The following is a 27,694-nucleotide window of genomic DNA, read 5'->3' on the forward strand; positions in this document are numbered from 1 at the left end:
CACCATGGAAGGAACACAAGGGCTGTTGAAGTGCAGTGGGATGCTCCCTTCCTCTCCTTTGTTCCTCGGCCTTCCCTGTGGGATTCTTTGGAGAAGATGCCCCGGGATAAGGCAGCAGGAGCAAGCACCACAAGAGCAGGGTAACTGAAGGCACTACCATCCTAATGTAGTGGGGGAAAGCTCATCACAGATCATCCAGCCTCTGACTTCACTTGCCTGAGAGGCACACCCCGAGGAACTGATGATGCTGCTGTCCTCCAATTCGAAGACCTTCTCCTGACAGACCAGGATTGGCAACTACCAGCCTCCTGCCCAGTACTGTTCCCAACTCGTGAGCTAAGACGGCCTTTTAGAGTTTAAAGGCTGACAGATCAGAAGAGTCGTTTCCAGGGTGAATGTCACGTGGGATTCAGTGTTCATGAAGCCTCCCTGGCTTATGCAACCTAAGGCTGCTCTGCACTACAATGACAAAGTCATGACAGGCCCGGTGACAGTCATGCAGCTCTGCAACATTTCTGAGCTTCCAAAGCCTAGACAGCTTAGACAGCCCTTCACAAAACCAGATTCCTCACCCTGACTTCAAATTCACTGCCTTCTGGAATGGTCCCTGCTTTCAGTCCCATTTGGCTATTCCTCAACTACAATTTAAATCCTTAGAAGAATCTGCTAGGGTCGTTATGTTAATAGGAAACTACCCAAGACATCAGATTGTTTCCTGTTTTATTGCTGTTTGCTTCTTGCATTTTGCTTTTAGGCAGGGTTTCCTAGAGCCTAGGCTGGACTTAAACTCATTAGATAGCACAAACTGGCTTTGAACTCCTAGTTTTTCCTCTTTTCCTCCCTCCGTCCATCCCATGCCCCTTCTCTTTTGAGATGGGGTCTCTCTACATAGCTCCAGTTGTCCTGGAACTCTGTAGACCAGGCTGGCCTCAAACTCAGAGATCTCTGCATCCCTAGTGCTAGGATTAAAGGCATGGGCCACCGCATGTGCCTGGCCCTCTGATCTTCCATTTCTTAAAAGTTGGGATTATAGGCATGTATCACCATGCCAGGCACAACCAGAATACTTCTGCCAACTGGCCAGCTTACTAATGAAGAACATAACTTCATTTACCTCACTTATGTACAAAGACACCACCAGAAAAGACCTTTAATAAATCAAAAGACATGGTCAGAATGACATTAAAAGATTCCTTTTGGGGTTGGGCATTGGGACATACGTTTTTAATCTTAGCATTTTGGAAGTGGAGGCAGGAAGATCAAGATTTCAAAGTTATTTTTAGCTACATAATAAGTTTACGACACCAGCCTGAACTACAGGAGATGGTGTCTCAATAAACAAAACAAGCAAAAAAATCCAAGATCCCTTTTTGTCTGGTTACATATTCTTCATGATGCTTAAGGAGCGGGGAATACAAATATAAAACCTTTTCCTTATTCTTCTGTCAACGTGTGCTTAAGTTTCAAGTAAGAAAAATCCCAGACCTTTGAAAAGCCCAAGAGATCGCCAGGAAGTGATACACTGCGTGTGTGCCAGCTGCAGGTCTTTCCTGTGTAGTCACCTGCCACAATTTATGTACGTGTTGGAAAGTTGCAGTCACATAAATATCTGCGGTATTCCTTTGCTCCAGGGCTCATCAACTTCTTAAATCTGTTTTTTTTTTTAAATCTTCTTTCCAGTGCTAGGGAATGAGTTAGAGCAAGCATTCTAGTATTATGCAACATTACCAGCCCTTCTCTATTTTGAGACAGGGTCTTGCTCTGTAGCCTTAGCTGGCCTTGAATTTGTCATCATCTTGCCTCAACCTTTGAAGAAGCAATAATGACAGGCACCATCATGCCAGTCTGTGTTGTGCTTTAGCATGCTGGATAAGGTCTCTGAATTTATGCTGAGCATCCAGCGGAAGGTTGGAAAATATACTTCCCGGACAAATGGAAACAGGAGAACACAGTGCTGCAAGTGGCTGTCGTGTGAGAGATTCCGGTTGTGTAATTCCACGCTGAGACATGGCAGACGAGGCTGCTGTCCTGCCTTCACCTACCAACCTCCTCTCAACCCCTTCTCGAGTTACATGATGGGCTAGCTAGTTCAGCAGAGAAAAGGCCATGAGCCTCAGTCCACAACTTCATGTGTTCCCATTTAACCCCTAAAGGACACATTTCTCAGCTTTATGATGCCTTTATTTCCAGAGAAGTTACCTGAAAATATAGGGAACGTCAAGGATGATGTGGTTGGTGCCCGCCCCCCACCCACTCCAGTGCTAAGCCTCCATCTCTTCCTATGTGTTAGGTCTGAGAGAAGCGATGACGCTACATTAACCTCAGCAAATGTCTGTGCGGTCTCTGTGACTCTCCCGAGCAGAAAGCACTGTTTTTTGACAGAAGTTATGGACAACTTAGTAGAAGTAAGGCAAATGCACAACCCTATTTTTTTCTAGTCTCTATTCAAGAATAACCTGTGCTTTTCAGACAGGGTTTCCTGTAGCCCAGACTGGCTGCAAACTTGTTGTCCATCCGATGACCTTGAACTCCTTGACCCTATGACCCTATCTCTACTTCTCAAGTGCTGAGACTGGAGGTGTACTCTATTATATCTAGCTAATTCCAGGATAATCTTAAAAGTCAAGTAGAAGCAGTGTGTGTACAAGTCTGTCTATAGCATTTAGGTCAAACTCTGCCAGTCTGCATAAAAAGTGAAGAGCAAGAATTTACCCAAAGTCCAAGCAACAGTCAGGAAATGGCTTAGAGGACGGCTCCCCCCAGCAGTTCACGCTTTTGTCTATGGTAAACATTTCTCTCTTCCTGACTTCCTTGAATTATAAGTTCCAGTGAGGTTGTAGTGGATTTTTCCTTATTTCAGATAAACCTGGGTGTGTTCTGGGAGCTATGGATATAAAACTGTTTCCTTATTTCAGAAGGGAGGCTGAAGGCCTGAGCTTACTGCTTCTCCAACAGTCTGGCCTGCTGACTAAGATTAAACACATACTTAACTTAGGAACACGCAATCTAGCTACAGTTAATTCAGACAGCATTCAACATTTCAGGCAAATGAATGTATTTCCTGATTAAGTTTAGGGACATGGGAAACATGTTAGAACCAAATATTTCATTAACCAACCTTTGGAGAAAGGCTTTAAGGTAATGGTTCTCAACCTTCCTAAAGCTGTGACCCTTTACTACAGTTCCTCATGTTGTGGTGACCCCCAACCATACAATTATTTCACTGCTACTTCCTAACTGTAATGCTGCTGCTGTTATGAATTGTACTGTAAATATCTGTATTCTCAGGTGGTTCTTAGGTGACCCCTATACATGGGTCATTTGACTCCCTCCAGAGGGGTTGAGACCTACAGGTTGAGAAACACTAGAGTGAGAAAAAAAAGAACACTAGCAAAGGGTTTCTCAGTTCAAAGGGGAATATACGTGGAAGACATCATTTAGACTTAAAAATTAATATAATTTTTTTTTAGTTTATTTGTTTTAAAATTTCCTACAGATGGAAGCTTCTTTTTCTGGTACTTTCTCCTCTGACTGCTGTCTCCCACCAAGCATGGTATCTCTAATTCTCTGGTAATGTGCTTACAAAGGAGACCTAACTCTCTCCCCGTACCCTCCAGGTCTCCCCACAGCTAAGGAACCATAGTTATACTGGATTGTGATGTCTGTTCTTTTCCATACCCTGGCCCATGTCACAGGGCTTAGAATTTACACATGGGCTCCTGCCTCAGCTCCAAATGCTGATACATGGCTTTTTATAATTTCCTGCATGTGACATCCAGGAAGCCACTTCTACTAGATTTCCCAGGAGAGGGCTTTTACAACTTCTGGTTCCTCTGGCCCACCTGATTCAGGCGCATTCCTGGGAAGGGATCAAAAGCTCCCCAGCCCCCACCCCCACCGTGGGCAAAGACTCAGCATTTTAACTGTGTTTCTGTCACCTTTCTGTTTTCTAATTTTGACTCTGGACGTCCACTCTCCATCAGTCTAGTCATGGGACCTGCACCTCCCACATAAGATGCGCCCTCAACCTCTCCTTACAGGAGACAGCAATGATGTAAGACTAATGTAACTCTATAGAGTTAATACACTCTATACCACAGAGACAAGCCACCTTCTGTGGTGACACTGGAAGATTCTATGTCAAATATGCCTTACATCTGCTATGCTCATGCTCACAAGTTCATTCTATTCAGCCTCATTTCTACCTAATTTGGAATCACACCTCACCAGGTTTCTGTAAGTTTCCAGGAGACTAATCAAGGTTTGGTGGGTATAGGTCCAAAGAAAAAACATCAACTTCCTTGGGCAGCTGTGTGTTCGTACAGATGATGATCCCTCCTCACCGTGACCATTTTCTCCTTAACCAAGAGGGACCTCTTTTCGTTTCGAGTTTTACCTGGGAACCTAGTCTCTGAAGGATCACCTGCCAAGAGCACAGCAGAGGCCTCTGAGGTTAACTGTTTCTATGGAAACAGAATTTTCTTTAGGGTTCTAGAAGAATCCAATAACATCCAAAGAAACTGAGACTTCCCACACCATCTATACAGGTGCAGCTGTGTTGCCACAGAGTAGCAGTTTTATATTGAAGCTTTATATAATGTTCCAAACCTCATTTTACATACTATCATTCCACTGAAACTCAAAATGGTACAATAAATGCTTTTATTTACTTATAGATCTACTTTCTAGCGCTCTATTTTAGCATTGTTTAGCAAACATTTAGAAAAGGTCATGGACTCAAACGAACCAATGCTAACAAAAAGAAACCAGTTTAAAAACTGAAAACTCTGACATTGGTAGTGAAGAAAAGACCCCCGCCCCAGAGCCTTTCCTCGACAATGACCATTCTGTCACTGTTCACAAGCCTGCACCTTATGCTCACTTCACAGAAGACTGCTCAATTGATTCCTTAAAAGGCAGCCTCTCTGTGCTAATGGTGAAGCTGACTGGCAGTCAGAGCTGAGAATGAGAAGGAAAGAACCGGTGGCGTCACTGAGCCGCAGTGACGACAGACAGATTGGTGCGATCAGAGCATGTGATGCTCTGAGGCAAGAGAGGTACTATGTTCAAAGAAAGACAGAACCCGGCTAAACCAGCTAACCCAATGGAGCCGCACACCACACACACCTCTGCAGCAGTGCCCCACACTAACAACCACAGCCATGGTGCTGAAGGACCTAGACCAGTGGGTTCTGTTTAAGAAGCACAATTAGCGGTACATCCCACAGAAACTTAAAGGTAACATAAGAAGTTCTCTGTTGCTGAGATCTCTGCCGTCCACAAGCCATCTGCAAAGAACCTTTCTCTACCACCCTGAAGATGGCTGTAGAGGCAGACCCCCTTCCCTGCCAGTTCTCACCTGCCTGATACTTTTTACTGATGCTGTCTCTAGACACACACCAGCACCGTTTCAACAAGTATAAACTTCATGGCATCTAGTTCTAAACTGAAGCCACCCGTTCACACATTTGGAAGATAGTGGAGTCTTTCCAGGTGTATCTATAAAACTTTCCGGGATGCTTCTGACTAGGAGCTGTGGCTCTCGCTGTACACTAGGCTTTCCTCTTGCTCTCATTACCTGTGGCAGGGGGAAGTAAAGTGAAGGGATCCTTTTCAAGGTGGCACCAATGCTCATCTCTGCTACTTCATCTGGAACCTTTTCCACTTAATAGCATCTCCAGCTTTCATTGAGGTAACTTCCTCTGTAGGACCTGCTTCAGCAATGGCTGTGTCTGCTGTCAGGCTGGGCTGAGATTTCTGATGCTCTGCTGGCAGCTGCTTCGTGTATTTTACCTCATTTAATTCTCGTAACAATCCTATGACATGTAGCTTAGTTATCTCACAGAACAGATTAGGGCTTTAGAGGGTGGTATGTAGGCTGGAAGTTACACAGCTGAGAAATAACACCCCTAGATGTGCATCAGAGGCCTCAGAGATTAAGTTTACTGTCTCTATGGAATTAGAATTTTCTCTAAGATTCTGTAAGAATGTAGTACCCAATCAGGTCAAGATACTTTTCGACCCATCTGTATGGGCACAGTTCTGTTGTCATGGAGTAGCAGTTTTGAATTGAGGCTTTCAATCACATTCCAACTCTACTGTGATCTAAGCTCTCTGTATCTTTTCGGCCTGTGGGTAGCTTAGACAGATGGCACACCATTTCTCAGCTTCTCTATGCACTGTGCCAGGTGCCAGTCAGCTTCCATCTAGTCAAAGGTCTGCTGAGACTTCTGAGTTGTAGCACTGTGTACATCAGGACTTCCTTTTGGTGCTGAAACTCTGGACCACATTCCATCTCTACAGTACTGTGGTGGACACTGCCAAGCTCTCCCATTTCCTCTGGCCACCGCTGTGCTGGCAGTCTGTGTGTGTCTGCTCCTGTGAGGGTACTCACACTGCTCATGCTCCACTTCCCCAGGGTCCACTTCTGTTCATGAACAGACTTTTTTTTTTTAAGGCAGCCCATTTTGCATGAGCTGACAGGAATTTTATTATATCCAGCAATTAGCTTTACAATTCCATCAACACAGATTTTTTTTCCTGCACAGAAGAGCACAGATGCAAGTGAGGAAACAGCTGCTGCCTCTGCTTTTTCAGATGCTGTGCAGATTGTAGGACTGCTTCCCAGTCAGAAGTCCTGCAGCACTAACTCACGGTCAGTGACTGCATGGGTTAAACAATGGTATCCAACAGAAATGCATGGAAAAGTAAATCATCTTTGTGGAAGCTGTTAATAATTAGTGTCATCAAGGCATATCCAACCACTCATGAAAGCTTATATAATATTATGTTACCAGTCACGACATGTCACCTTCTGTGACTAAGGCCTGCTGTGCCACCAAATATGGACTAATTCTCTGGGGGTTCCAAAGCTGTGGTCCAGCAGGTCTTGAGGCCATGGGTAGAAACTCTTCTCAGCTGGGTACATCTGATCCAGCTCAAAAGCCTAGCCTCTTGGCTCTCCACACAGCTTTAGGCAGGACACTGGAGATGGACATGCCAGTGGACCAAGAGATGAAGAGGCTGTTCATTCCATCCGGGTCTCGATCCCCTGCCACCCCACATGGAGCCCTTTTTATTCCCTTCCTGGATGGCAATCATAACTGGTACAGGCCTAGCATTATCTGTCCAATGATGAGCTTACTCACTAGGCAGCAAGTTCCATGAGGGCAAAGACTATGTTTGTCTTGTTTTCTGTTTTATCCTCAGCATCTAGGTCAGTGGCTAACAGACCAGTGTTTTGCAACTGCCAGTCAGGTCTCACAGAGAACCCTATCTAGAGCAGCCAGAAGACATTACGGCCCTTCTCCTAGGTGTGTATGGGACTCCCCATAGCTAAGACAGCTTCTCCATCATTTCCAATTCTCCCAAAGCTGTCGAAAACCACAAAGTTTGTCATCACTATGACTTTATAGTCTCTCCTGCTGAGCACACCTTCTGCTACCTGAGTGACCCAAAAGGTTAAATGTCACACAAACCAGCATCTAAGTCTTAGCAATAATCCTAGCATTCAAGGAGCTGAAGCAGGAGCACTGCTGTGAGCTCAAGACTAGCCTGAGCTAGTGATAATATCCTGTCTACAAAAAAAAACTCAGTGTCGTCTAGCATCCCTCGACATGGTCCTGCACATGCCTGATCTGAAGCTCCATCAAGGTAAAACCTCTCAGCTGCTATTTGGTCCCTGAAGCTGAAGCTGCCCTGCTGCTAGGCATATGGAAACACCCATAAGCATGTGTCTTTGGGTGGTAGGACGACAGGATAGTTCTATTTTTTAAAATGCTGAGTTGGAGTTTATTGGGAGAAAGATAACACATGCTTAAAGTATGGGCAGACAAGAGGAGATGCCTAAGTATTTTAGCAATAGTTAAGTACATATGACTTAGTGAACTTTGATGTTGTGTTGTTGAAAGTATATACTGCATAGCCCAGTTTAAAGCTTAAGAAAGTTTTAAAATTAAGTAAAATTAAAAAAATAAAATATGGGCCAGGTATGGTGGCAAGAATATTTGTATTTTTATAACTTAGATTTTTAATCTTTTTCACAGTGTTTTATACAGTTGGAGAACTTAAAAGACAAAGATCTATAATGCTCTTAGATTTTTATTCAGTCATGTTGAGCCACAGAGCAAGGGCCCATTTCTAATCCCAGACTTTCAGCGTTGCCTTTGAGTCTGATGTTGGTTGTGTTAACACAGTATGCTATCAGTGTTTCTGCTCTTCATGGAGGAGAGAATAAAGGCACAAAAGGGATTATAAGCATCATGTAACTGTTTAAAGCCAGGGAGAAATGGCCAAGAAATAATCTAATTAAAAATAATCAGAAGTTAAAAAATAGGTATGAAAAGTATCAACAGACACCCAAATGACTGGTAGTCTGTGGTATCCGAGGCACACTGTCTGCCATCAGCACGCACACTGGCAGTACTACTCAATCTAGAAAGCCAAGAGAGACACTGGTAGGGAATGAATTCTGTAGTTCTGCTGCATGCTCAACACTCCTGACTGGGCACAAGATGACCATGAGGTACAGATGAACCAAGTGCTGAAAACATAACAAAAAAGTTGGTTGCTTCAGTACCTAAAATCTAATAGGAAACCATTCCTTTTAGGTAACAGCCTAATATCAACAGGACAGATACTTTTGCAGACAGAATCCTCTGGGTCTCTGTGGACATGCAGAGCAGCAAAGATGAAAATTTCTCCAAAAGTAATAAACTGAGCTACACAAATGCTAGTAATTATCATGAAGTATAAAGCAACCAATATGGCAAAAGATTGTATATTCTTTAAATATAAGCTCTGGAGAATTCCTTATCCAAATCTAGCAGCAAATTATCTATGTATCGTGACCACAAAAAGCTCTACAGTCATTTTAAATTTACTATAAAGTATGTGATTATCATTGGATTCTTTAACAGTAAATAACTGAATGCATCTGAGATAGGCTGACAAACTGCTAACAGCTCCCTCAGGAGGGGACATCAATACCATCATGCCCAAATTCAGGGAGAATCTTCCCCAGATAAAGGGGAACAGAAAATTTCCATCTTAGGAACAGCTCTATGCTTTAGATACACAGGCAACATTCTCCTGAACGTCTGTCATTCCTGCACTTACCAGGAAACGGGGCAGTGTCTCCATTCTGACATGGCTTGTTTCCCTAATTCACATGGAGAATGCTAACATCTGCCACACTGCCCTAACCACATTTTTCCATAGCTATTTACCCCACCAGCCTTAATCTCCGTGCTTCTGGAACCTAGGACAGAGATTAGCACAAGCAGTGTTGTGACTGGAGAGGGAGCAAGCAGGATGGCTGTGTGGAATGGTGACTTCCGCCTGGAACTGGACACTAGACTCGGAGGGAACAATCGCCCATGGGGAAAAACAGTGACAAAACACACACTTCTCTTAGGCTAGGTACTTAAAAGATAAGGCGACCTGTTTTCCCCCAATAGGTTTGGGGCCCAAATGTAGTAAAGAAAGCCCTCTTTCAAAACAAACATACTCCTCAAGAAAGTGATTCTACCAACACAGACGCACCCAGTAGGTGTTAATGCTGTCATTTAGGATAGCTGCATTTTGAAAGATTCTATATTCATAATTAAGAAACATCTAGAAAGTACTTGGGTGTAAGAATCTAGCTGTTTCTCTCTCTCTCTCTCTGGCTAGACTAAGTCTAACAACTTGTCCTGATTCACCATCTTATTATAATCACTAACTCAGAGCAGAGGTGGCTACAGAGAGCTTTCAATCTAAAGTTTCTACCATGAGAAGAGGCCTGTATGGGTCTCAAATTGAGTATATTAGCAGTTCCAAACAAAGGTCTATGTAAAAACAATTAGCACAAATAACATAAATTTGTTCTAGCTCAAAGTCTTGAAAGCTGCTCAAGAACATGCTGAGACTAATACAAATTGTTAGCAGTAAGTGCTAAAAGGGAAAAACAGTCAATGTTTATTGGCAGAACTTCAATCAACACAAAGTAGTACACAGTATATATTATCAGCTACTAAATGCATCTTGAAATTAAGACAAAATAGATAAAGCACTTCCAACCTTGAATTTTTCTTGTAGGATTAGAAAGCCACGTGTGTTAATCTTAGAGATAGATTAGTGCCAACAGCACATGTGAAACACTCTGCTCCCGTGACTAGGGACTTGGGACCTGCAAGCTGGGCAAGGAGGGGCATAAGAAGGGAAGAAGGAGGAAACACGTACCGTGCAAATGTGAGGCCAGTGTTCAAACTGCTGTAAAACTCCTTGGTTAAGGTCTTCTTTATAAAACTCTTTGTAAAAATGTGGAAGCTTAGATATCCAAATGCCATTGTTATGCTTGTCTAATATTTCCTTTATGCGGTTTTGAACCTCATCCATCTTATTAGTGTAAGAGGCAGGAGGCGTGACATTTGGTTTCTCAACAGTCTGATTTAAATTATCTTTAAATTAAAAAAATGATAGCATTAATAGATTATTCCCATCCCCTAGCATTTGTGTCTCTGACTTTGCTATGCTATGGGCGTATGGAGCCGTAGGTTTTAATAGACTGAGGGATTAGCTGAGCAGCACTGAGGACCACCTCACCCTGTCAGCCCTGAGCTTATCAGCAGGGCCAAGACACCTTCAACAAGGGAACTTGCCTTCATTACTTTAAACATCAGGGCAATCTTGCTGGGTAAAACCATGTCTTACTATTTAATGCTTCCTAACTGCAGCTAAGGAAGGCAACATTTAGACAATATAAATATATGTACAGTGCTCAAGTGAAAGTTATAGTAAGTTTTCATTTTGTTCCACAATGCACAAAAACACCTTAGTAGGAAGAGTGAAGGACATTTTATAAAAGATAAAAGGATGTCCAGGTTTTCCAATTATAATAAACTTTCTCTTTTACAAGGAAAACAATTTAGCAATTCACAAAATCCCCAAAACTATGAAACAACCCCAGTTAGTTTATGAACATCAACAACAGGTCTCGCACCCAGACATCATCAACACGGACTGGCTTTTACTTCCCCAATATTTATCTCTCAAAGTTTTAGCTAGCTTCTTTCATACTCATTTACTTTTGATTTAAAACTCAGAGTGCCTGAGTTTATGTACTAGGTGAGAGAAACCTGGGTGTTTCTGTGACCATTCTAATATTTTAACTATGAAGCAATATCAAACCTATTTAGAATTCTACTAGAATAAATATCAAAGTATTAAAAATCTAACATCTACATGAAGAATGTATTTACAACTTAAGCAGATACCTCTTCTGCTAAGCATAATAATTTTTAATTTGTTTTTAACTAATTAATGGAGATAATATATAGTCTAGTCTGGGGATACTGGTCTCTAAGGATGCCAGGTACCAAAGGGAGTTTTTCTTGAGGATACTGACTGCTCTCTTCTCACTAGAAGACATGATGATGTGTCTCTGGTAGTCTTACAATGACACAGAGAGCAGAAGGGTCCAGAATACCATATACATTTCCTATTAAGGAAATATTTATTCTACTTGAAACTCTTAGAAGAGGTATATAACTTTACCAAGTAGTCATGCTTTAGAAAATGCATATGCAAAACAATTCTTATCTACAAAAATCATATTATTCATTTTCATAAGCAATACTGGAAGAACATTCCTTAGAAAAGTAATTTGAACTCAGCAAGAGGCACATGCCAAGCAGCTAACTGTCTAGTCACACTCATACTGAGCACATGGTCAACACTCTGTAAACCTGCTCCTGGTAAGAGTACTCAGCAGACTTAGACACTGCTTGCACAAGACAAGGCTATGGATGATTAATTACTTCTAACCATCGCTTTCCTTGACTTTATTAACTATCCTATTGTTTTCTTAATGGCCCTTTGGATTTTATAACCAATAATTACTCATACTTAGCTGTCACATCACAGTTAAAAAATAATTTTATTCTTTGTTTCTATTTTATGTGTATGGTTGTTTTGATTGCATGTTTGTCTGTGCACTACCACATGTGTGTGGTGCCTGTAGAAGTCAGAAGAGGGTATCAGAAACTCCGAGAGTGGAAGTACAGATGGTTTTAAGTCAACCATGTTGGTGCTGGGAACCAAACTCAGGTCTTCCGAAGAGTGGTCAATACTCTGAAATTCTGAGCCGTTTTCCCAGGCCCCACAGCTCACAGGTTGTAGTGCCAACTTTACTAGTAGAGTATCTATCTTATGAGTTTAAACCCCACACTTATGACTATGAAATAGAGCATGTAGTTTCCTTAAAGGTAGGCCGCTGAGCGCCAAGTCTTGAGGGTTTACCCTTTAATTATGGAGAGGATGAAGAAAGCATACATAAGTCTGCAAAGGTCATGTGGACACGGAGCAGAATGGGACTGGTGTGATGAAGGCCTCAAATCATGCTGACAATATCACTGAAGCATTATTTTTTTCTAAAGATCACTTTAATTCACGAGATTAAAGTTAGAAATGGAGAGAGGGAGACAAATTTCATGCAGGAGAAGGTGAATGCACATGCCAAAAGCCATCATTACATGTTTCTCTTGGGGCCCGTCTGGAAACATACCATTCACTTCCTTAGCGCAGGTCCTTGGGAGGGGTGTCTGCAAAGGTGCTGGCAGGGATGACTTCGGACTAAACCTAAGGTGTGAAAGAATGACAAGCTTTAAACTCTACTTTTCATTTAAAGTCCCAATGGCACTGACCAGCAAATTAACTTAATATAGTATTCCAAAATATGAAAATAAATCTGGTATCGTATTTCATATTTACTCAGAGAAAAGCATGTTAAAAGCTAAACTTAAGGAAGGTTTTGAAAAGACTTTTTCAGAACCTGGAAGTCAGAGTTTCAACTAATTATGTTTAAAGAATAAATAAATGAAAGCACACAGAGAGTAAACACTTGACATAAAGAATACTTTGGATTATAGCCCCCAAAATGAAAGACAGGCAGCAGCAGATTGGGATGTGCTGCCACATCGTGACATATAACAACAGGCGCACAGATGGGTGGAAGAACATTACATTTCCCCTCTGGCTTGGCAATAATGAAAGTAGTGTTTCAAAGTAGCAAAAAGGCTGCTCAGATAACTACACAGACAAAAGAAACATAGGCATCTGCCTACCTCATATCCTTTCCAAAACAACTTACTATCAACTACTGGACTTACATAGGAAGATGTTTCCAAATATGAGGAGTAACAAACCACGCCCACCTACCCATAGAGCCACAAGTACGCATGCATGCATACATAGCTCCACACATTCACACAGGCACACACCCACCCACATGTAGCCACACATGTATACATGGCCTTGTATTTTCCGTCACAGGTGTCTCAGCTGCATCCCAGTTCTTGAGTAACGCTTAGTACTAGCAAGAGAGTGAGTGTTGTAAGAATGACTGAATGAACCATGATCAAAGGAATCAGTGGCTACATTTCTCTCACTAGGAGAGGCAATCACAATTTTGAGCAGCACAGAAGACTTTTAAAGACTAAAGTGTTTCAAATAAAGCACATTTCCTAATAGCACTGTAATTCTAAAAGAAGCAGACTGCCAGTTACTAATAAAGGCTTTGGCACAAACAACTGCCAGAGTCCACGCCTCTGCGCTGATCCATGCAAAGGCTCACCAGAAAACTCCAAAGCAGACCTTTCTGCCAAACTATTATTTTTTATTAATTTTTCCTAAATAGTATCTGGAGGTAAAGCTTCTGAGGAAAAACTGACCTTTACCCTCAAATAGACACTGATTTAAGTTGCTATGATATCACAAATTTGTAAAAAAGGCACAACTTTTCAACTTGGAAGGAAGAAGGGATACTGATTCATCTCTATCAGGGTTCAGTGTGCGTTTCCTGTCAGGAGGCCAACAGGACAGAGTCTTCAGGCTCTGCACAACCACTCAGTTCTACCACCGCAGTACAAAACAACACGAGCATTAGAGGAACAGGATACATATGGCAATGCTCCTATAAAACTGTATTTACAAAAGCAGGCAGGGGGCTTTTGGACTGTAGCCCATGGATTGTAGTTTGCTAACCTCTGGGTGACTTCATAAAACTGTGACATTTAGAAATATAAAGAAACCTTCCTATCAGCTACCTGCATGTTTTTTACTGGCAAAGTGAGGAAATCATAAAACATAAAATAGTGAGTTTACAGTTAGCTACCTCAGGTATGGCTACTCCAAGCTAAGCCTCATTACCAGTCCAGTTCCATGGTACAAACATGCTAGGTGCCCCTGCACCATGATTAAACACTACTGCCTAACTGTGGGCAATTACTGGAGCAAAGGGGAGTAGATAGCCAGACGAGATTTTCCCTAAATCTTACTAATTGTAAAAATAATTTTGTAAAAAACAAAAATATAAAAAATATGTAACAGCACTTCAGAAAAACCTAGACTGTGTACAGATGACAAGACAAGGGGAGGTCAGAACAGCTGGAGGGGACAGGACAGGGAGCCCAGGTGATGTCACTGGGTAGGAAGAGGACCTATTGATGATGAAGGGTATGAATGCAAACTACAAAAGACAGCCCTTCTCAAGATGAACATACTTTTCTAACAGTTGTTGCCCTAGCTTGCCAAGCTTTTCCTTTAAGTCAGATAAAGCCCAGGTACCTGCTGTTGGCAGACATGCTCAAATGCCTCTTTACTGGAAGGTCTGGGTAAGGTGGCAAGTCCACATCAACCTTAACTCCCATGGTGCTTCCTTTGTCTCTTAATGGTGATGGATTAGGTTTCTTGCTGATAGAATAGTCTGAGGCAAAGCCTGGTTGCCTGAGGGTTGCCTTTGGTTTCCCTAAAAATTAAGCAGACATAATGGAATCAGCTGGCTCTTCAAACTGTAGTTTCATTGCGCGGCTCCCCTGACCAGCTAGTTCTGTGGGTCATACTTGTTTGAACAATTTGGAAGAACACAAAGAGGGGACCTGGTAGGTTGGCGACAAGGATATGAAACTGGGGAGCATTTTGTGGATTAGGGTCCTGCCTACCTCACTAGCTAGTGCTTCTTTCTGCTCACCACCAAGTGCTACCAAACAGCCACCATGTGGCAAGAAGCCTTCTCAGAGCACACTGTCCCTGCAGCCTAAGTCTCCTTCCTGAGGAAGCCCGCCCTCCTCACCCACTCACAGGGATGACCGCTTTGTCTAAACTGCTTCTTCTGCCATGCAGTCATATAATAATTCACAGCACTGCTGAACTGTTGCTTGAGAATTTGATTTTAGAATTTACTATAACCTCCTCAAGATAAGCGTTTAGGAAATACAGCTATCATGTTTTTAGGCCATATAATTCAAACTTCTCTGAAAAATAAGTATCTTAAAACCAAAGACTCAATCTGCTGAGTATAGACATCATATCACAGGGTCTTGGTTCATCCAACATTCTGGATGAGGATTCCTGTCAAGAATTTTACCTAGAAGGGTAAAACTACACTTAGCCATCACCACAGTTACCATCTGCTGCATTATTCTGCACTGTGACCGCTGTCTGGGAGCCACATTTATCAGCACTTCCTCATTTCAACATAAATCCCAGCTGCAGGATTTTTCTTCTGACATGTGGATATTGGCAAATTATTCACTTAATAGTTATCAGGAACAGAGGTAGCATTTCCATAAGCCCTTGGAGAAACTTTTATATGAAAAGTCCTACCTTCTAGAAAGAATGGCATGGTTTTCTTCACTCTCATCTGACAATTAATTTGCCGCCCTGTTTTCCTTTTAGAGGTCCTCTGCCGAGCCACAAGCTGGGCAATCCTTGCAGTCTCTGTGCAGGCTACAGCATAGCAGATTATCTGTGAGCAGCAGAGCAAAAACAAGACATTCTGAGAGCCAGTCTGTGGAGGCTGGGTGCCAGTGGGCCGACATACCCCAAAGCCAGGCGGATGCAGTCCTCAGCAGCTCTCCCAATTCTGCAGGACCAAAATTATATTTAACACAAAAGGAATCACACATGTTGTAGTATGCTGACTTTCTCCAAGTTGAGATTTTCATTTATTCTTGAAACAGGTATTAAGCATCTTCAATAAATCAGGTTATCATCGGGTTGGCAAATAAGCAAAAGTATCCTGTGTTCTACATGTACCAGCTCAGAGACATACGGTACATCTTTTCCCCACTTACACAAGGAAGAACAGTGAGGGCTGCTCAGAAAGCTGAACTCCAAGTCACACAGTAAGGCTATCTTTCTGAGGCCAAAGTATATGATTTTCTTAAAATTGCATTTTTGTGCATATGAGACTCTCAGTTGAAATCAAGAACAATGGGGCTTTTTGCTACAGCCAAATCACATTCATACTCTTTGGGTCAGTGCTTCTATTCTTGAAATTACATTACAATACAAGTCAAAAGAAAAAACATTACCTGCCTTGGTATGTTCAGAAGGAGGTATTAAATAGTAGAACCTGAAAACATTTTAAAATACCCAAAATAGGGGAGAAAAGAGTTAAAGAAAAACATTTCAGAAACTGTATGAAGCACTATCAGTTCATTCATTCATTTGGATATTTGCTCATTCAAGCATTCAACACAGATTTATGAATTATCGATTATGAAGAGAGAAGGGGGAATCTCTCACTTTCAGAAACTCTGTTTTTAAAGACAGAGAAGAGAAACTGAGAACTCTGTGATGAGTGCTATAGGAAGCAGGAGCTGAATGAAGGTTAAACCTGGAAGGCCAGCACACTGTATTACTGCTATCACCTGCACATCTGGGGCAGGGAGTGCAGGGGTTCATCCTGTCTGTCTCTATCATATTGAAAATGGCAGGTACCAGAGTAAGTGAGACTACTGACACACAGAGAAAGCAAATACTGCCAGTTGCACCCATGACAATCTAATAACCTCCAAGAGAAGCTGAAGGGTTTAAAGTGGAAGAATACTGTGATCATATTCCTGTGAAGGAGGAGCTGGCTACTGAAGGAAGAAAACTACAACACAGCTTTTGGCAGAGAGGCTCCTGTCATGAGTGATCAGTTAGGAAAGAAGCCAGGCCCAGACAGCAGGAACTGGCATGACTGTGACCAGTGATGAGAATTAAAACTGCCCATTAGATGTGGTGATAAGGTCATTTGTGACCTTTGCAAAACACTATCAACAGGGCTGGTGACATGGCTCAATAAGTAAAGGCACTTGCTGCCAAGTCTGACGACCTAAATTCAGTCCCCAGTCCCACAGGGTGAAGGGAGAGAATAAACTCTACAAACTGCCTTCTAACCTCCACATGTGTACTATGGTGTGTAAGAGTGTGTGTCCACACATACACAGTAAGTAAATGTGTAATAAAAAACTGAAATGGGGGCTGGAGAGATGGCTCAGAGATTAAGAGCACTGGCTGCTCTTTCAAAGGTCATGAGTTCAATTCCCAGCAACCACATGGTGGCTCAAAATCATCTATAATGTATTCTGGTGCCACCTTCTGTCCTGCATTACAGGCATACATGGAGGCAGAACACTGTATAGATAATATATTGTTGGGGACTGCAGACCACCAGACCCTGAATTTCTTGTTAACAACTTGTTTTCCTCTGCTCTGAGCAGCCTGCAGCTGCTCTGAGCACTAGACCCCGATGGCAGGGGAGTGGGTTCATGATGAGTCTGCAGCTGAAAGATCCCGAGAGCTGGGGCATGGCCAGAGCCCTATATAAGCTGCCCCTGAGCACAATAAAGTGGGCATTCTTGGCATTCTTGTATCAAGGATGACCCATATGTCCCCGTAGTGTCTCTGTCTCTGTGTTTATGTTTTTAAATTTCCAGCCTAGTTCTGGGGCTTGCAAACCACACTACAGGTGTAGTGCTGTAGTACACATAGTACAGGCGAACAGTACAATAAATAAATCTTTAAAAAAGAAAAAATTCAAACAGTGGCACAGGTTTGTAGTGAGCAGATAAGGCTATTCCAGGCCTCCTGTAGAGTCATTCTGTTTAGACACTGGAACTGGATAAATGTCATAAATACTCTGAGGCATTACATTACAGAAGACATGAGGATGTGGGCTGCACCTTAGGTGTGCATCGCTTATGGATTCAAGCTACTCAAGGCTTTTGCTTCTATGACAGATATGAGATCAGAAGCACCAGGGAGATGACTTCAACATAACTCTATGTGAGAATTCTGATAGGCAAGATGGCATCTTACCTCTCCAGATCTACTATTCTCTATCCTGACAACCGCTGGCACACTTCTCAGGTAGGCTTCTAGAGTAGGGTAACCCAGCTGCTTGAAGGGGATCCAGTCTCCAGTCAAAGATCGGTATTCTCCTTGGAGCCGGGGTAATGCTATCCCGTTCTTATGAGACTGCAGGACAGCCCTTAGCATCTTGGAAACCAGATCTGCCTCCAGCATCTTCACCTATAAAAACACAGGAGAAGGTGACGATATTATGGCTCATCAGTCTGTAAATGGGAAAAGATTTTCAGATCTGAAGCTTTTTAGATTGTGCCACAATCGAGTGCTGAGTGTCTCCTATGTGAGAATACAGGGAAATACATATAGTGCTATGGACTACCTGGTTATGCGGGGAGTCAGAAAGGTACAAGAGGAGGCCTGCATAGGTTTCTGATGGCCAGAACAGGAGGAAAACCAGCCTGTGGGGCCTGGGAGAATGCAAAGGCAGAGGTGTGAAGGTGGGAGAGAAGGGCATGGGAGTGTTCTGAGAACTCCAGGGAGCCATGTGACTGACAGGACTGGAGGGGAATCCAAACTGGAGAGGGAGAAAGGGACAGACTTTGAGATAACCACAGTATGCTAATGACCACATGTGTTAAATGGAGGGAGATCGCAAACAAGGGAAACAAAGCAAACCAGCCTTGGGGAAGCTAATTGGAAGAATTTTCACGGGTGTGAGAATGCTTGGAAATGTGGAGAACCTGGAAATAGGGCATGAGGAATAATAAAAACAAGCCACAACTAGTCAGGAGGCAGAAGCCACAAGTGGTGAAGGCTCCAAGTATGTGGCTAAGGCACACTAGGTAGTAACCACTCACAGAGCCATGGGTTGGACACAGGTTTGCAAGAGAGGAAGAAGTTGAGTTCATTCTGGACAGGTGGAGGCTGGATGTCCAAGGGCAACCACATAGATATATTCACTAGGAACTCAAGTTAGAGGCCTGAGCTGGTACAGATTCACTGGTCTTCAGCATCCAGATAGAAAAAGACAAGGATAATGATGGATTTCTGTAGAAGGTAGTCATGTAAGGGTAGGGTACAGGAAAAAGAACTACAAAAGGCTGACAAAAGTGGGGAAGAGGGAAGAATGGGTAGGAGGGACAGGAGGGAGGAGACAAGAGCTGTATCCCAGTGTCTCGCAGACCAAAAGAGTGTCAATAGAATGCTCAAAAGTGCCATGACTGGCACAAACAGTGCAGCAAAATTGAAGGCCCAAACATGAGCACACACAACTCCATCCATCTAATATTCTACAAAGATGCCAAAAGCATACACTGGAGAAAGACATAATTTTTCAAAAAAAAATTGAATGTCCATATTTAGAATAATGAAATTAGGCCCCTACCTATCACCCTGCAAAATAAAAACAAAACTTAACTCCAAATGGATCAAAAACATAAATGTAAAACCTAAAACACTAAAACTACTCCAAGGAAACACAGGCAGTGTCCTACAAGAAACAGATGTAAGAGAGGACTTTGTGAACAGGACCCAGCTGCCCATGAATCGAGGCCAACAACCATGAGTGTGACTTCATAAAATATAAAAGAGCTTCTGCCTAGCTAAAATCACAATCAACTGGGTGAGAAAGAAGCCCACAGAATGGGAGAGAATCTTTGCCAGCTATATATCTAACAAAGGATTCATAGCCAGAATATATAAAGAACTAAGAAAAGAAAATAGGAGTCTGAAAAACAAATGACCTATTCAAAAAAATAATGGCTTGGGACATGAACAGGAAGTTCTCAAAAGAAGATATAAAAGTGGCTAAGAAGCAGCTTTTTAAAATGTTCACTACCCCTAGCAATTAGGGAAGTGCAAATCAAAATAACTGAGATTTCCTCTTACCCCAGTCAGAATTGCAAAGACCAACAACAAACGCTGGAGGGGACTTGGGGGAAAAGGAGCACTCTCTTACTGCTGGTCAGACTACAAACTGGCCCAGTCATTCTATAAATCAGTGTGGAAATCCTCAAAGAATAAAAATAAATCTGCTATGATCTAGCTATACTACTCCTTGAATGTGCCCAAAGGACTTGCCATCCTACTTCACAGACACTTGCTCAGCCACGCTCACACACACTTGCTCAGCCACACTCACACACACTTGCTCAGCCACGTTCACAGACACTTGCTCAGCCAAGCTCACAGACACTTGCTCAGCCATGCTCATACACACTTGCTCAGCCATGCTCACACACACTTGCTCAGCCACGTTCACAGACACTTGCTCAGCCAAGCTCACAGACACTTGCTCAGCCAAGCTCACAGACACTTGCTCAGCCATGCTCACACACACTTGCTCAGCCATGCTCACACACACTTGCTTAATCATGTTCACTGCCACACTACTCAGACCAGCTAGGAAACGGAAATAACCCCCCATGTCCTTCAATCAATGAACAGATATTGAAAATGTGGTACATAGACAGTGAAACAGTATTCAGCTGTCAAGGAAAAAAACCCTAAAATCTGCAGGTAAATGGACAGAACCATGAACAAGATTCTGTGTGGTGCCCAGTTCCAAACAATACATATACAGCATACTCCTGAATCTAATAAGGTTTTGGGATTACTGAGGAAGAGGGGGCAGAAACACTTTAAAAGTCAGAGAAATGGCAGGTTTGCTGTCAGATGTCTCCTAAAAATGACAGAGAAGCTACAATCATGAAGTCTTATCAATAAGCTGATTAAGCAAGACCTGAACATAGTAGACACCAAAAGACATACTAACATGAATGGGGAAAACCTCACCAGGCCTTGGCCCTAGACAGAGAACTACAGGCAACCAAGGAATGCTGAGAGTGTAAGAAACGGCTTCCCTAGGAAGAGCTCACCAATGGGCCAGCCCAGAAACCATACACACACAAAAAACCATTACACAGAATCAACAGTTGGACTTATACATTTAGGAATATGTGTGTGTTTAAGTGTCTATGTGTGGGTGTGCACACACATATAACAAAGAAAAACAGACCGCATATTTGAGATAGTGCAAGAGGGGAACAGAGGAGTGATTGAAAGGAGAAAAGGGAATGGGGAAAATGATGTAATTATAATTTCAAAAACTAAAAATGTTATTTTTCAAGGATTAATGAAGAGTAGACAAGCTGAGTAAGAAAGAAAATTGAAAGGTGGATTTGAGTCCCTAGGAATTAGTAGGGATTTTATCTAAAGATGTTGATCTGTTAATGACAACTCACACGCTCTTTAGACTAGTAACTGTATCAGCTTCAGTTTTTCAGAGAAAAAGACAGAATGAAGAAACATTCAGAATATCCCTCAAGAAACCAGAAAAGGTAGCTTACCCTGTCACTAAAGGAAAGTGGAAAACCAGAGGGCATTTTTAAACCTTCATCAATGCTGCCTAATAGAGCTTTCTGTGATTAAATAAATCAATAAATAAAAACACTTTATCTATGTTTAAAAAACTTCTTAAGAAGACTGGATTTCATCCTGTAGCCCAGGCTATGCTGGAACTCACCATGTACTTCATGATACCCTTGAACCTGTGGTCTGCCTGCCCTAGACTCTTTAGAGCTGAGATTATAGGCCTTTGCCACCACACTCTGCCGAGGAATTATTTTATGTGCCATCCACATGGGAGCTACTAGCCACGAGTGGGTTTATGTGCCTAAAATGTAGATTATTATTTTTGACTGCAAATAAGTTGACGAATTTCATCAAAAATTTAAACTTCCCTTCCAAAAGATGCTAAGAAAATGAAGAGGTGTCAGACTAAGAGAAAGTATTTTCATAATAAAGTTAGCAAAGAGTTGGTACTCAGTTGGATGTGGTGGCGCATGCTTTTAATCCCAGTACTCCGGAGTTAGAAGTAAGTTCAAGGGTAGCTCTACAGAGTGAGTTTCAGGACATACAGCACTTCATATAGAGAGAGACCCTTAGAAAAAAAACAAAAAACAAAAAAAAAGGAACCAGTGCTCTGTATAAACACTCAATAAAGTCCAACTGAAATAACAAGCAACTTGAACACACACTTCAGTAGAGATGCACATGTCAAAGACAAATACGTTTTTAAAATTGTTTTATTTTTCGAGATTAATTCACATTGTTTCACCCTTCCCTTTCCTTCTTCCAAATACTCCCTGCACAGAGACAAGAAAGTCAATAATAAATCAAAATGGCAGACACAGTCAAAAACCAAACAGAACACTTGTCATGTGAAAACCTTAGTTCAAACCTCCAGAACCTTTAAAAGGTCTGTAATGCTAGCGGCCCTATGCTGAGACGGGGGTAAAAGGTAGGTCCCTGAGAGCTCCCAGCTACCTTGGCATATTCAGAAAAAACAAAGAGACTTTGTCTCAGACAAGGCAGACGGTGAGTAGACCAACCTCCAGCTGTCCTTTAACTCCTGCATGTGTGTCACAACATGGGGGTGCCTGCATACACGCACACACACCCCACTTCTGTCACTACCAACACCAACTACTGATGGGCCGGAGCGATGTCTCGGTGAGTGAAGTGCTTGCTACACAATCATGAGGATATGAATTTGGATCCCTAGCACTCACATGGAAAGCTAAGCAGACAGCATAAATTTATAGGAGGGAAGAGACAGTAGCCAGAAAGGAGAGAACCCTGGGCTGGAGAGATGGCTCAGAGGGTTAAGAGCACCGGCTGCTCTTCCAGAGATCCTGTGTTCCAAGTCCAGCAACCACCTGGCAGCTTACAACCATACTTAATAGGATCTGATGTTCTCTTCTGGTATGCTGGCATATGTGCAGACAGAGCACTCAAACATTAAAGAATACATAAATATTTTTTTTTTAAAAAGGAGAACCCCTGTCTTTAAAAATAGGATAGAGAACACTAGAATAAGACACCCAACATCAAACCCTGGCCTCCAACAAACACATGCAGGGGCAAGCACACCTATATATACATACATATCTCTAACACATAGTTATCGTCTAGCAGATGATAGTGCCTGCACACACATGCATCTACCACACACACCTTTTAAAGCTGACAATACAAAGTACTGCTATTCTCGAATGCAGAGTAACCAGAACTTAAGTGCATTCCTGGTGGGTGTTCAAAGCAGTTCTCTGAAGATAGTTTAGCAGTTTCCCAGGAGAGAAGCATGTATTTCTCAGAGCTCAGCAATCACACTCCTGAGTAACTTAGCCAAGAGAAATGACATAAAGCCTGAACATGCATGTATACAAACTTTCCTTGTGTGGACAAACCTCTGGCAGGCTTATTTCAGTGACTACTAGAAAGCCTTCCACTAACACAGACACAAAAATGGTTTAAAAGACCAGGCCTCCTCCATCCCACAGGCTCATCAACAGTGAGTTCTTTGGCTGCTCCGCACAAGCCTGCTTCTCTTCATTCACCACGGCAGTTTTCCATCCTTGCCCGGGATAAGTGCCCTCTCTGTCTTCCTTCTTCTGTTTTTAAAGAGTGGCCAACAGCAGTTTCCCAAGCAGGGGCCTTTTTCTTTTTTAAAGGAAGGTAAGGAGGTGGTGAAAGCCACACATCCCACTCAGAACATAACTGTCACTGGGAAGCTGGGCCCAAAGCTGCCTTCTCTAATTTCCTCTTTCAATGCACTTCCTTCTCTCAGGCTATGAATTTCCAGACCTAGCAGGTATCATAGGACCAGTGCGCTAACTGCCCCGCCCTTCTACTGCGAAGCTTAATCATCATTTGTGTAGACAGGTGTGTGGCCAGGCAGAGGCTCCAGTGAGAGAGCTAGCTCATCTATGTGGGCCAGTGCACGGGCATCCTGGGTTCTCACTTCCTACCCTTTCTACCTGCATGTCTGAATTCTGTTCCCTGGCAACTGCTTCAGCAAAGGGAAATTTTCTGAGCTGCCCTAGTAAAGTTTCATGTTACACATATACCTGCTACTGACATTCTCTTTTTTTCTAATTTTTTTCCTTTTTATTGTTTTATTGAGCTATGTAGTTTTCTCTTCTCCCCTCTCTCCTTCTACCCTCTCCCATGGTCCCCATGGTCCCAATTTACTCAAGAGATCTTGTCTTTTTCTACTTTCTACTTCCCATGTAGATTAGATCCATGTATGTCTCTGCTAGGGTCCTTTTTGTTGTCTAGGGTCTCTGAGATTATGAATTGTAGGCTGGTTTTCTTTGCTTTATGTCTAAAAGCCACTTATGAGTACATATGAAATTTGTCTTTCTGGGTCAGGGTTTCCTCACTCAATATGATGTTTTCTAGATTCACCCATTTGCCTGCAAAATTCAAGATGTCATTTTTTTTCTGCTGTGTAGTAACTTCATTATGTAAATATCCTACATTTTCCTTATCCATTCTTTGGCTGAGGGGCATTTAGGTTATTTCCAGGTTCTGGCTATGACAAACAATGCTGCTATGAACATAGCTGAACACATGTCTTTATGGTATGATTGAGCATCCTTTGGATATATACCCAAAAGTGGTATTGCTGGGTCTTGAGGAAGTTGTTTCCTAATTTTCTGAGAAATTGCCACACTGATATCCAACGGGCTTGTACCAGTTTGCACTCCCACTGGCAATGGAGGAGTGTTCCCTTTACCCGATATTCTCTTTCAAGCACAGATTATACAATTTTAAAAAACTACATTTTAGCATTTATTTCCACAGCAAAGTTGCCAACAAATAGGTGATATATTTTGATATATTTTTATTTCATTTAGTGGGGAGGACCAGGAGCCTGCAGAAAGTTGTGTCTGGACCTGTCTTTGCTTGTGTGTCCAAAATTCAATGCCAGCATGCAAAGAGCACACTTATTTTCCTGGCACAAGCTCCTTCTTCCAGGCACAGTATGGGAAGGTTCCCAACCAGAAGTTCTTTCTCCTTCTGCCTCATCACCATGACAATGGATGACTGGCACCCACCACTCCCTACCACCTCCATGAGGTTGTTCTCTAGTACATGCTAGTAGCATCTTTGCCTCTTGGCTGGTCTCTACTCCCACTTTACCATCTAGGATCTATACTTCAGACCACACCTATCAAACAGAGCATCCTTACATGTTAAATCCCATCATGCTATTCTTCTGCTCAAAACCTACTTCCATCCTGTCTTATTCAGACAAGAAACCAAAATCTGTCTGTTCCTACCCCACTTCTCCGACCTCAATTCTTCTTTCTTTCCCTCGCTCTCTGTACTCACCCTTACCTTTCCTGGACTGTGCCCATGGTGCCCAACTTAGGACCTTTGTGCTTGCCAGCCTCACACCTGTAAACTCCTTGCCCTATGGGCAATACTGCTCTCTTCAGGTAAGTACCTCAAATGTCATAGTCTCAGCAATGCCTGCCTGGTCATCACTCTACTCAAAGTCAGACACTGTGGCAGCTGCATGGTCATCTCTGTTCCACACGTCTGCCTGTCACCTTAATGTGTATCATCACCCTGTAACATTCACTATGCTGCTGTCTCCACTGCAGGACTGTGTCCATTCCCTGCAGACTCTCTAGGGTCTAGACCACAAGAGCTCAATAAATATATTGAACGAATGATAAATTCGCCATCTAACTATCCGTTCCCTTCTTCCTTCTACTCCCTAAAATACAACACACGTGTGAGCTATGACATAAATATCATGAAGCCATTTGTATTAACACTGTTCTCAAGTTACATTGGTAGTTATAAATTAAAGACTACTATACTACTCTGCCACCAGATGAAAAGCATCTGTTAGATTATTTCTGGGCCCTGAGTTCACACTGAGCCCCGAGTTCACAATGAGTAGGCAGCGCTCAGGGCCATTACCATGGCATTACTGTCAGTCGTCCAAGCATCCCAGGGGGCAGTAAGTGCTGCTTCCGTCCTGAATGCTGCAAACTTAGAGATGTTTCTGTTTTCAAACACAATGTGTTACTCTGCTGAAGCTTTTGCTAGTTATCTATTTAATCAACTAAGAAATACCAGAAGTACAATCAGTAATTGATCTCCAGAGAGTTTTTTTTTTTTGCTACAAAAACGAGCATATATTTGAGAAGAGTAGAAAGCCATGCCTATGCATATGGCTACAGTCTGTAAACCAAGGTCACCTCCATATCCTGCTTTTTTCCTAAAGCACACTGTCTTGCAAGGGATACTAGCTCTCTAAACATCTGAGGTGAGGTTAAATGCTGCAACTCCTGGGTAGCAGATAGGATGCTGAGATGTTTCTCTTGTTCTCGTGCATGGTGAGTTTTCTAGTCTGTTCCAAATCCCATTAGCTGCATTGCTTTAGGTATTGACAAAATCAGACAAATAGCTTTAAATAGTATTTTACAGTATACAGTGCTTTAGAATGCTGCAACTTATGAAATCTTTGAAAATCATGAAATTTTGTTTATCTGTTTAGAATTTTTACAGATGGCAGTTATACTCTTCAGGTTCATAGGAATAGCTTCCTCTAAAAAAATCAAGTACTTTTTAATTTTATTTTTTTATAAATCTTGGGAATCATTCATTACAAGCACAACAGTAAGCTTATCAAGGGAATTTCAACTTTGAGATTCCAAAAGCAAAGTTTTAGGTATTCTGCCTCAACCTCTTCCCTTACTTCTAGTCTCTAAAAATGGTATAGTAGATGCAAGTTTGATTTTCACTGAATTTAAGTGAAATTTAAGGCTTTTATTTTGTGATTCTCAAATGTCCTATAAGACCGGGTGACCAGGCAAGGCTAGGCAGAGAGAAATGGAGTGAGCCTTCTATTTCAGTCTGCAGATTCTCAGGTCCCACTCCTGAGGGCTGTCCAGTCAGTGTATAATAGGTGCCTGAGTTAAGGAAAGCTCCCAAGCAGCAAAGCAAACTAGAAATAGGCATGGGGAATTATTAGTCACAAAGCCAGCTTGCAAATGCCTGCCAGTGAGCTAGAAATACTATGGCAGACTATGCTCCGTTTTCACTCCCTCTTGCGGAACAGAAGTGGCATACCGGCATTACGCGTACTTTAGCACAGTGTGTGCATTCAGCAGCTACTCAAACACTATGTATGGAAAGTGACCGTGGATAAATATACTGGCTGAAAAAAGAAAACTGGTTGAAGAAATTTCTAGTTTTGCATTTAATTCAAAATATCAGAAGTTGTCTCGATTCACTTACTTGCTTTATAAGGACATGTATCAATATGCTGACAAGTTTGGTGAACAAGCCAGTGGAGCTCCCTGATTTCTCTCAGAACAAGTAGGCAAAAGGTCACTAATTGCTTTGGCAACCCGTCTTGGAGCAAGACACAATTCCCCAGACCCAGGTGTCTAGGACAGTGTAGGACATGATCTTTAATAAATAAATAAACGGGAAAAAAAAAAGAAAAAAAAAAGAAGAAACCGACACATTCCATCCTACAGAGAAACGCCTTAAAGCAAGGTAAACAACTCAAAATAGCTTCAGGAAGTCCATGAAACTGACCAGACTTACTAGGCCTCTCTCTGCCAGAGTAAACAATAAAAGCTAAGAGTCCCTCTTAGCCAAGCCAAGCTGAAAAGTAAACATCTCAAGTAAATGCAGTGGCCTGGAAGAGGTTTAGAATAACTGAGTCATTTGGGATGGACACTGTTCAACCTGTTGAGCTGCCTGC

The 27,694-nt window shown here is 42.3% G+C and overlaps 1 protein-coding gene across 1 annotated transcript in view; it reads right to left on the reverse strand.

Moving 5' to 3' along the window:
• Tdrd7 (tudor domain containing 7) overlaps positions 1–27,694 on the reverse strand; it is a 64,302-nt gene that overhangs the window by 31,297 nt on the left and 5,311 nt on the right. The window contains exons 2-6 of the mRNA XM_075967286.1: positions 18,127–18,339; positions 15,643–15,784; positions 14,605–14,785; positions 12,545–12,618; positions 10,222–10,439 (exon numbers count right to left, since the gene is read on the reverse strand). Coding sequence (XP_075823401.1) covers positions 10,222–10,439; positions 12,545–12,618; positions 14,605–14,785; positions 15,643–15,784; positions 18,127–18,333 — 822 coding nt within the window. The 5' untranslated portion in view covers positions 18,334–18,339. The remainder of the gene's footprint in view (positions 1–10,221; positions 10,440–12,544; positions 12,619–14,604; positions 14,786–15,642; positions 15,785–18,126; positions 18,340–27,694) is intronic.

Source organism: Microtus pennsylvanicus, chromosome 3 (genome assembly GCF_037038515.1).
Source record: "Microtus pennsylvanicus isolate mMicPen1 chromosome 3, mMicPen1.hap1, whole genome shotgun sequence".
Taxonomy (NCBI): Eukaryota; Metazoa; Chordata; class Mammalia; order Rodentia; family Cricetidae; genus Microtus; species Microtus pennsylvanicus.